Below are 11,153 nucleotides of genomic sequence, written 5' to 3'. Positions count from 1 at the left end.
ATCATCATTATTCACATAGTACTTACTATGAGTAGCGATAGACATTATCTAAGTATCATCGAGATGAGATTAGGTCACCTATTTTCTTTTACTGTTTATTCAGAATCAAAGTCTCTCTACTAGGTCCTATTCAGTAACACTGGGCAGTTCCTTCCCAGTGATTGGGTTAAGTATACATAACAAAGTACAAACACATTTGAATGACAAGATTAGATAAAGGGAAATTCAGACGTTATCTTACCTCCGTTTTCACCGCGAGGCGTAAGCAGTGACTGTTTATCTGCGGTTTCTGTCAGACAAACTCCCAAATTAGACTCGGGAATATCGCAAAATTATGAAATAAATATTCTTTAAAAAATATGTGATTATTTGGATGGTGTTCTGAAGTTCATAAAGATGTGGTTTCCGTGTATGTTAGTGTGGTGCGTGTTGCAGCTGGGTGCGTGCGAGCGCGTGCTGGTGGTGTTCCCGGTGGCGCGGCGCAGCCACACGCTGCTCGGAGACCACCTCGTCAGCGCCCTGCACAGCGGGGGACATCATGTGAGTTAGCACGAACACCAGCAAATACATAACAAAAGGTTTTAATTCATCAACATCGCAATAAACACGTATTAAGCAGACCAACTGCGTGGATAGCCGAGTGGTAGATCATTATGCCGCGCGTCATATAATAGCACAATTTCTTGAACCAATCAAAGTCGTGACGTTTTGATTGGTACAAGAAACTGCTTAGAGACTATATTCCATATTCCAGGCTCATATTCCTGACTACAGAAGTTGTTTTTATATTCGAGTTTCTTATTGTTGCTCTGTAACTAATTGTGGTCGGTGTGGTATCTGTTTGCAGGTGACATACATAACCACGTTCAGCAGAGTGAAGCCGGCCGAGCGCCTGACAGTGATTGATATCGGCGCTGGCGACAACGACGCCGCTGGTGAGTACTCACTCTGATACATGCAGATTATAACTGGCGTGTCGCAGGGATACATCGCAAGCATCTTTAAATATTAAAAACCACTCTTTCTGACTAAAATAACTTATGAAGCATTCCTGGTCACTTTCATGCCTAGATTGATTTTTCTTGAACTTATTTGTTAAGAATAGTTGACTCACACGTATTTATCATCATTATTTATTGCATAAAATTACTTACTTGTTCGCATAGACTATATTACATCGCGATAGCTTAGGATATTCTTATTCCAAAAATGACTTGACTCGGAGAAAAGTGACCTGTCTGCGGACTACATTCTTTTCGTTACAAACGCTAAAAACAGTGCGTCACACAGCGGGGTCCCGTTCATTTCTCCCGGAGTTCCTGTGGAGCTGGCTGCCGCCGCACCAGTTCCTGTGGGAGGGCGCGCGGGCGGCGGAGCGCGCGCTACGTCAGCCCGCCGTGCAGGCCCTGCTGCTCGACCCCGCCACCAGCTTCGACGCGGTCGTGGCAGACTGGTACTACTCCGGCCTGCTGGCTCCGTAAGTAACTATTGAACTCAGAGCACAATTACTATGCTTATTTTTGAAACATTGGTTTCACACGTCATGTCGTTGCTTGGTCAAAAATGTATGAAATGTAAATGTGTAACTGTAATGAATTTAGTGGCAGCACTTCTTGTAAAGATATTCCTGGGTGTATCTATTTACGATGGACACCTTTGTAACCGAGTGGAGAAATACTTAAATGTAAAGCTATGCAGTTGATTGCTGTATATTTTGAATGTAAGAGTTCCAATGTTCAATGGAACATTATATGGAGGCCTAATGATAAGCAACTCAATAATAAGCAACTACTATGATGACCCTTTACCCAAGTTGGGAGGAAATCAAATGAGGAAATTGACCTCACTTCTAAATACATTTGTCTTGACCTCAAATATTTATAAAGATACCCTAGCCAGGTAATTACATTTCCCACAAACAAGGTGTGATCCGGGCCGGTACTGCCGGTGCCAGAAAATCTCATCAACTAATTAACATTACGTGAGATGTGAAGTGAGCGCGCTTACCTCTCTTATTAACTGTATTACATTGACTAATTGAAAATGTACCTTGTTGGCTTATTATGGTAATAACTTTACAGACATCGCATTAGCGAAATGTTGTAACACAATACACTACAAATTACTGACAATAAAGATTTGGTTGCTTTGACAGAAATTAGCTCAGCACGAGTCTTGAAGCTATTTATAAAACGATTAACTTACTTTCACAGCTTTGTACGGACATAATTTTTAGGATCTCCATCAGTTTTCCAGATCAGCATTAGTGTTTGTATGTGTCTAGCCTGGCGGAGGTGTTCTCGTGCCCGCTGGTGTGGTACAGCGGTGCGGACGCGTCGTGGCTGAGCGTGCGGCTGGTGCACGAGGCGGGCGGCGGCGGCTCCGCGGCGCTGGCGGTGGACCCGCGAGCGCGCGCCGCGCCGCGCCTGCCGCCCAGCGCGCCCGACCGCGCGCACCGCCTCGCCAGGCAGGCGTACCTCTCCGCATGGATCTAGTAAGTATTCTTCTACCTCTCTAAGCACAAATCGTGAGCCAAGCTCTTCAAGGCCGTGCTTCAAAATTTCAAAAAAATGCTCAACTAAAGTAACTCCTCCTAGCTAGCAACTACGTTGGTGCCGGATTCAGCTAAGTACCAAAGCTTAACTTTCAAGTTGAAAACATCTTTGTCTTCTAATTAAGGTACGAGAGAACTAAACGGAAAGCATTTGGTTACAAATGCTTGTCTGAATCTGGGTATCTTTGTGCAAGAGGCTTGATCTCTAGTATCTTCTTTTTCATGGAAAATTCCAAATATTTACGATTTTCAATAAAATATATGTTCACCATGTATCATTGTTTGTTCCGACTAGCGACTGTCAGAACAGTTATAAAGGAGTGTTTATTTTGGGCAAACTTAATAACATTACTTCTATAAATTGATTGACTACACAATTTTGAAATAAATGAATTATCTATAAATATAAATCAGAAAATTATCAGAAACCATAGTAGTTCGAAGGAAAAAATACAAATTTCTCGTCGAGCCAAATCCCAAGCGGAATAAACTAAGTTTAATTGAGTTTGAGCGAAAATGACTCGACTCTTGTGTGATGCCTATAGGGAGGGTGCGATAGAGTATCGACTCATTAATAGAAACAGAAAAGCAAATCACAAACAAAAAATATAACTACACAGTACACTAGCATAACTTCAATAAAATGTATAGGAGTTGTAACTATTCGTAGAAACTGTAAACTTGTTAAGAAATATCTAGAAATAGTTTATAGGCAATATAAAACCCATCTGTTTCCACTCCTCGACTAAGTTATGAATCAGAGATAATGCAATAAGAGAGATATAAACTATAAATTGAAGTTCGCAGAGAATGAAACTTTATATTATAAAGTGTCTTTAAGTTACGAGCGACCTTTTAAGTGGCGTTCAAACAATCTTCAGCTTTAACCGTGAGGTCATACAGCTTATAAACAAGTGTCAGATTGTTGCGAAGTTTATAATGTACGCGAGTAATGTCCGCTGGTCGTCGACCCGCGACACTAATTGTCCGCAAGTGGGACACTTGACATTACAAACAAGCATTAAGCATGCAGACTGCAGCTAATGAGTGGCTCTGTTTGCCCCGCGGCCTCGCCTGCAAGTGCTGCTCTTTTATTTGTGCTATCACTGACACATGTGGTGTACAACACCAGAAGCTGCACTCAGATACATACCTATACTTGTAGTGTTTCTCTGGCTATACTTTTATTACATTAACCAAACAGAAACATGGTGTGTCTGTTTAACTGTTGTCATTGTTTGGATTGCACTGAAACATTTCCTACTAATATAGCTTTTTGAGCTTTTTACTTATACAACTTTAATACCACAAATAAATACTAAAAATAAAGTAAAAAATAAGTGACCTATTTTTGTATGATATACGCAGCTACATGACTCATTACGTGGAGTCCCCGGTGTACTACGAGGTGTACCAGCTGGCGCTGCAGCGGCGCGGGCTGGCGGTGCCGCCGTACGAGGCGCTCGTGCACAACGGCTCGCTGCTGCTGCTCAACTCGCACCCGCTGCTGGGGCAGGCGCTGCCGCTGCCCAACAACGCCAAGTACATCGCCGGGCATCACATACACGGCAGCGCTGGGACGCTGCCTAAGGTACCTTGGAGTCATGCCCACAACAACACATCACGTTCTTAACGTTTTTAAGAAACTAGATCCGGTTTAGATAACTTTTTCTTTATACAAGCTCTAAACACTACTGGCAGAACTGAAGAGAGTAGGCGAAGTGGAAGCAACATAAAAATACAATTTACAAAGAAACATGATAAGTAAATGATTAAACAATGTATGTAACGGACTCCGTAAAAAACAACAATAAACTAAAACTGTAATATGAACTGAAGGACGTCACCGGCTGACCTTTAGATTGACATACAATTACGTTATATTTAGATATTAATGTGCTTAAGACGTTTAAATAAAATCGATACCCCGACGGCTGTGGGAGCTCACACTTGTTTCTCGTCTTCAACTGAATTACAAATCAGTAGAAGGTTTATTACAGATTAAGTCATAGCCCCAAAACAGCCAGAGCGCTACAGTCCCTAAATATTAATAAAACTTCTAAAAATAAACCATAGCTATATACAATTCAATAACTGCTTGATGAAAACAAATCGATTGTTACTTATCAGGTCAAATCCGGAATTTTGTCCGAATTTGTTCACAGAAGAATCTAATCGCAGTGTGTCGGATTTAGGAATAGGCTCGCGTCACGCTTCGTTGTCGCTTTGATAGCCGTGAAACCAATGAGGCGTCGTAGTAAAAAATAATCAGTAAATGTGAGCAAAAATATATGATGAAGCTCGATATTGGATTAGTTGAGCGCTGTAAGGTAAGCCGATTGTAATCTTTGTAAGTATCGGGTAATTGCCTGAAAGGGTTTAAAGCCTGAGCGAGCGAAGCCCTACGGGGGCGGAGAGCCCCGTGGGAGCGTATAGTCTGACTACCTGTAGGGTAGGCGAGTAACTTTTATTGAACAACTTGTTGATATCTTGTGTTTGGTAAACTCTGAGTTTGTTTGAGTTCTACTACTGTTTTATTGACTTCATTCAAACCAGCGTAAAAATAACATATGTTTATCATGAACATTCAGGCATTCAAAGATTATCTTTTTAGTGTTTTTACATCAGTAAACGTGGATATTTCATCTGTCTGTTAAGATAAATAAAAATATGCCTGTTTCTCTTTAGTTGAACAGTAACTAGACTAAACATAAAGTTCAAATGCGAGATATCAGTGTGATTACACATGTCTTGTTGTTCGCCGCCGACCTTCGCACATATTTCATGCTGAACGGAAGGCACCTGCTCCAGCGCCACCACTCGTATCTATGTACCATGTTATTTATATCACTGCCGCCGATGTAGCAAACCTTTCAGCATTCATTTATGTACGATTCAGTTTTAGTATATACTTGCCTTTATTAGCACACTTGCGCCGCCGCTCTGGCTCTGAACTGCATCTCGTAATGTATTCATCAAATAACAATAAATATCAATGCATACCTCAATGCAATGCATTTACACAATTGAACAAGACCTATTTAACGACGACGTAGTCAGTAAATGCAATGCGGCGATGTTATAACTGTCCATGAGCCAAGTGTGTCATTGTCGTGTTTTAAAATAATCACATCATTTACGAATCAGTAAAATTTATATAGTTATAGACATACTGGGTTAGGTTAACTAAGTGTGCAACAGATCCTCCGTATCGATATAACTGCTATGCACTGCAGGTGAGTCCAGTTGCAAAACACATTTAGTTTAAAAGATAACGGTATTAGTGTTTGGAACCAGCTCACTCGAGTTGTGGTACCGAGGCTTGCGGTACCGCCAATAACGTTTATGGTCTAAGCCTCTAAGGTATGGATAGCAGCAACCTTCGGGCGTCCAGACTAAGTGAAATAAATTACGTAAACACAATTGGCGTGGCGCTGGCCCGTGACCCCGATCCGAGAGAGCACATTTGCTGGTTCACTGAGCCACTCAGCTAACACGCTCGTAAACTTATATGACTGGCTACCGTTCAGAACAGATACGTTTTAACTTTTATATCGACTGCGTCCTATGTCCTTGCATCTGTATCAAGTCTTGATTGTACTTTTAACAGTGCCGATGCATTAAGTTAGCCACTTGTTCACAAAATCCCGAGGTCGCAACGTTTCTGAGGTACATTTTCCATCGTACTATTGCTAGCAGACACAATTTCTTCGCCGGACTGTTACTGACGTATTCGGAATCATTGAATCGAATAATTATTGACGTCACTCGAGGAGGCTTCTGTTGTACTTTGGGTAGAAATATAAAGGAAGGCAAATGTACCGGTGTAAGGTTTATGTTATTTAAAATATGATCCATGACTTACTTGGTTTCAAAAAATAAAAGTAAAAAAGAGTCTTCAGTCCTATTCGCCCTAACTGTTATCGCACCTCACACGTTTTACTCGTCAAGTATTATCATATGTTCTTATCTTTTACTACCTCTGATCATCACATAATAGAGTACGATATGTATACATGAGCTCCATCGGCTCATTACTTATGTAAGAGCCACTTGAATGGAAAAATTAATATTTATAACATTAATTTACATAATGTAATCAACGGCGTCGCGTGTTGTCCAAATGGAGAAAAAGCCAGTTTGTTTATGCATGAGCTCTCAATAACAACATATTCTGCAAAGGTTGATGCATCAAGATGAGGGTGGGCTGCGCCTGCGCAGTGGGCAGCCATCACCATGACGACCGCAGACACGCACCGTGCGCTCCATGCCTTATGATGCTTACGAACCGTTCAATAATTATAATTTTCTGCCCTTTATTACTTTTCTTGTGATTGGCAATAAGAAATGTTCCGCCTCATTGCTCAGAATACGTGACTCGTATTCGAAGTCGTCCAACAATAAGGTTTTAGTCTAGATCGCAGGATATGTGTTCGGTATGTCAATTAGGGATGTTTGCGTGGACGCACGTTACGAGAAAAAGATAGTCGGTAAAATCTTATTTACTTATAGACCTTTTATCTTTTGAATTATCTCATAGATTCCAGTATATACTTTATTCAGGAACGTCCATGTAATTCATTAGCTCTCAGCTATTGCTACCTTACTTAAAGGCGTTACCATGTCTATATGTATGTTATTTTCACCCACTTTTTGAATCGCCACAAATTAGTAGTGGAATAGGTTTCGTACGTACATGGGTTAGGTACGTTTCACATCACGAATAAAACTACACAAAAAAATTCCTAGGGTCTGCAAGAAATCGTAGACAAGGCTAAGCACGGCGTGATCTACGTGAACCTGGGCGGGTCTGTGAGCGAGGAGCTGCCGCTGGCGATGAAGCAGCAGCTGCTGCGCGCCTTCCGCCAGTTGGAGCAGACCGTGGTGTGGCGCTGCCGGGGACAGCTGGACCACGTGCCCGGGAACGTCGTGCTGGCCGAGCGGCTGCCGCACCAGGCCATGCTCAGTGAGAAAACATAAATATGATTGTAGTTCTCAAACAGAGGGAACAGTCTATAGAGCATATTAAAACATAATTGAGGTGTCTTCAAATGGAAAACAAGATTCAAGATATCCTTTAAGGATTAAAAAGTTTTGTAGCATAATCTAATGTTCGAATGATAACTTTCGTTCGAATGGTATTTAGAAAAATCAATAATCTTTCCTACAGAGCACCCAAATACTGTGATCCTGATTACTCACGGCGGGTTCCTGCCGTACCTGGAGGCGATGTACCACAGCGTGCCCATCATCGGCATCCCGCTGGAGGAGGAGCATCTCCTCACCATGGACATCGTCACGTCCCGGGGCCGAGGCGTGCGGGTGGCGCGCTCGGGGACCATGGGCTACCAGATCAAGGATGCTGTCATAGAAATCCTGGGGAACTTCAGGTATATACTCGATATATGAACTCAAGGTTCACCCAGTAATGATATAAAAGATGTAATCTTGTATTGAAAAACAAATTCGGAAAATCGTATAATACATAGTATCACAAAAACCTTTTACGATATAAGGCGACCTTTACTGGAAATTGAGCTTTCTTCCCGCAGACCGATTTCCATTAGCAAACAATTTGTTTTAATTTAATTTAAAGAAAAGGTTGGCCGCTTTAAGAATCATCCTTTTGGGATTCCAAAAGTGAAAATATATATATAAAGAGAGAAAATGTCGCAGCGCATATCTAACAGCGTAAGCTCCGTCTCTGCCTATCCGTTCACTCATGCGTGGTGAGATAAAAACGATGTGTGATGAAATACTCCGTTTAGTTTATGTGCCTAGTAATATTGCTATACGTCTATCATGCATAATATATGCATGGAAGACGGAACCTAATTGAAACAGTGGTTCGAGATTGCGCCAATTAGACATTTAATTAAAATTACGATTGCAGTCTGTAGCTCTGGATTCAATATCCTCAACAGTCCAGTATTAGCCTGAAATTTAACTGCTGTCTGACTTTGTGCTTCATACTGGTTTCACACGAGACCTCCTGTAATGCCACGCCTGAACCTCTGTATAATTTGTCATAACAATCGCAGCTGTTCCTATTCCCATTTTTAAGTTCTGTAACTTTATTTCCCCGAAGTCTTTATATAAATCAACACTCTGGGTTATTTTATTATTTCACTGTTATCTGAAATAACATTTTTATTTAATTTTTTGTGGCATCCATCAATTTTGTCGTGGATTACGTGATCCATTTAGTTGATGTGCTGTGTACCCGCGGGATCCTCAAAGTGCCGCTTATAATGTGCTGCTGTAACGTGATTTATTTCGTGATAAATTTATTCATTCTCATAAAGTAATGGCTACAAAAAAAATATGTTGACATTTTAAAACTCGGGTGGGCACTCAATTTAGATTTTATTCAAATGATGTTAAGCCTGATACATTATGCTTCACGAAAATTAGTAATTTACGAGTATATAACAACAGTTTACAACGCAAACATTTAGAATGATTTAAAAGGAAAAGATGAATTTGTTGAAATATTTATTGTGGCTTTTTCCGTATCCAGATTAAAATCTTGATGGAATGGAAATTCGTCTGCTCCATTCATATTAACGTTGATTAATGAGTAGATCCTCTTTCCTTAGAAAAGATTAGTGAAGCCGGTGCGGGGCGGGCGCGGGGTGGGCGCAGGTTATTACTTATTACTGTACTGGGTGGTATCGTTGTCGACAGCTACCGCAGCAACGTGCAGGAGGTGTCGAACATCCTGCACCAGCAGCTGGTGCCGCCGCAGCAGGAGCTGCTGTACTGGCTGCAGCTGGTGATGAGCACGGGGGGCGCGCCGCACCTGCGCTCGCCTGCCGTCCACCTCACACTCATGGAGAGGTTCCACTTGGACGTGATAGCGCTGCTCGTTATGCTGTACTGGTTCTTGACGAAAGTGGCTAAACTGGTGAAGGTGTATTGGGATGACTGGGGAGCGACCGAACGTGAACAGTATTGTGATGACAAGAAGAATGAGTAAGACGCAAATTGAGTAGCAGAACAAGCGTTAGCGAATAATAGTGAATCTTTAAAACCGGTAGTATCTTACTTTTTCTTTTTGTTTCATAACATAGTACGTTAAAGCCCACCGACAGCAAAAAGAATAACAAATAACGTCTTGAGTTCGTCCTGAAGAGTTTTCAGGTGTCGCTCAATGTTCGTGAATTTATTTTTCTTTGTTTTCCTGTTTACTTTGTTGTCCGTGCCACTGATAGGGAGTGTAATATTTCAGAAGTCTGTCTTACAAACAAATGGTTTGAATAATGAATTGAAGAACGCTTTTTGCGATACAGTTAAACTTTTTATATTTAAATAAATTTTGTTTTGTTTTAGATAGGTCTATGGTTAATAAATAATTTGCTATATTACCCAATTTATTTTTTATTCAGATACTTTACATTACGAAGGAAAGTCTCTATATATGAGTATCTTAATCTAAGGTCTTCGCATGTTTCAGTTAGAAGGATCGTAGATAACAAAGGAATATTGAATATACTTATGTAACGTCCCGCATTATACAGAAAAAGTTTAGGTTTTTGCGACAAGTCGGCTTTTCTTATCCGAGGGATGGAATTCGCGCTGAGAGTGATGGATGGTGTGTGCTCGGTGTGAGGTAAGGTCACCAAGGTAAAGACAACACGACTGATCGAGTTTTTATTAACTTTTACGCAATGTGGGATAAAAGTAAAAAGACTTCCGAAACTTTCATTACTTACTGGACCTATTCATACTTGATCAGACTTAGGTATTCTGTGTTACGTCGCTTGGAGTACAGCGGTTTATAAATCATGATGGCTGTTTGTGTGCCGGCTTTCTGGCTCAGTATTGTAGTGATTAGTAATGGTCGTGTATGCGAGGCCGCAGCTCAGTAATAATGTACAGGCTGCAGCACAACACCGCGCGGGGACCGACTTCCGAAACTAGTTTCATTTCAATGTGTGCGATAATAATTGATAAAGTAGCGTGCGGCACATGTTTGCAGCTAAGGCCAAAGGTTGTATGCAATCCTAGGTATAATAAAGCGACATGTACCTGGCCGAGTTACTATTAACTAGGTACTTCATATCTTTACAAAATTGATATCTTATACCAGACACAAATTACTTGATATATTTACTAGAGTCAGTTCTATTTATCCGAGCTCCTAGCTGTGAAAGTTTCCCTGTATCGGTGTTCCTCACAATATTGGTTATAATACGAACCCGCGCAGTTACAGTTATTTGGTTAACGAAAGAAAAGGTTCCCGTCTCGGCCAATTACCGTGATGAAAGGCTCCCTCACTCTGAGTAATTAATATCGGAGGTCCACGAAATTGAGAGCCTCCTCAATGTTAGCCTAAAAATAAGTATCGTCTTGGGGAAGGCGACCTAGTTACCTGCGAGGAATCATAACTCTTCCTTTTAATTAAAGATAGGCTTTTAATGCTTGTTGAGTGCCACCTTTTAAACACCTTTTTCATAATGTAAATTTAATAATAATTTGTGTCTCGTAAACTACATTTTAATAAGGTTTTTGCAAACTTTATATCAAATTCTAAATGTTCTCCGCTTTACTGAAACACAAATTAGGTCAATTGAGCTTGTAAAAAGGAAATAGGTTA

General features: G+C 40.9%; 1 protein-coding gene across 1 annotated transcript; it reads left to right on the top strand.

Moving 5' to 3' along the window:
* The first annotated feature begins 264 nt into the window (after positions 1-264).
* On the top strand, positions 265-9,921 carry LOC113504541 (2-hydroxyacylsphingosine 1-beta-galactosyltransferase-like). Its single transcript, XM_026886885.1, has 8 exons — positions 265-540; positions 848-935; positions 1,291-1,477; positions 2,285-2,494; positions 3,923-4,145; positions 7,304-7,520; positions 7,725-7,944; positions 9,242-9,921. Exons 1-8 carry the CDS (start codon positions 397-399, stop codon positions 9,531-9,533), a joined length of 1,581 nt encoding a protein of 526 aa, XP_026742686.1. The 5' UTR covers positions 265-396; the 3' UTR covers positions 9,534-9,921.
* The last annotated feature ends 1,232 nt before the right edge of the window (positions 9,922-11,153 follow it).

This window comes from Trichoplusia ni, chromosome 22 (assembly GCF_003590095.1).
Source record: "Trichoplusia ni isolate ovarian cell line Hi5 chromosome 22, tn1, whole genome shotgun sequence".
In the NCBI taxonomy this organism is placed as follows: Eukaryota; Metazoa; Arthropoda; class Insecta; order Lepidoptera; family Noctuidae; genus Trichoplusia; species Trichoplusia ni.
This window is presented reverse-complemented; position numbering and strand designations above follow the sequence as displayed.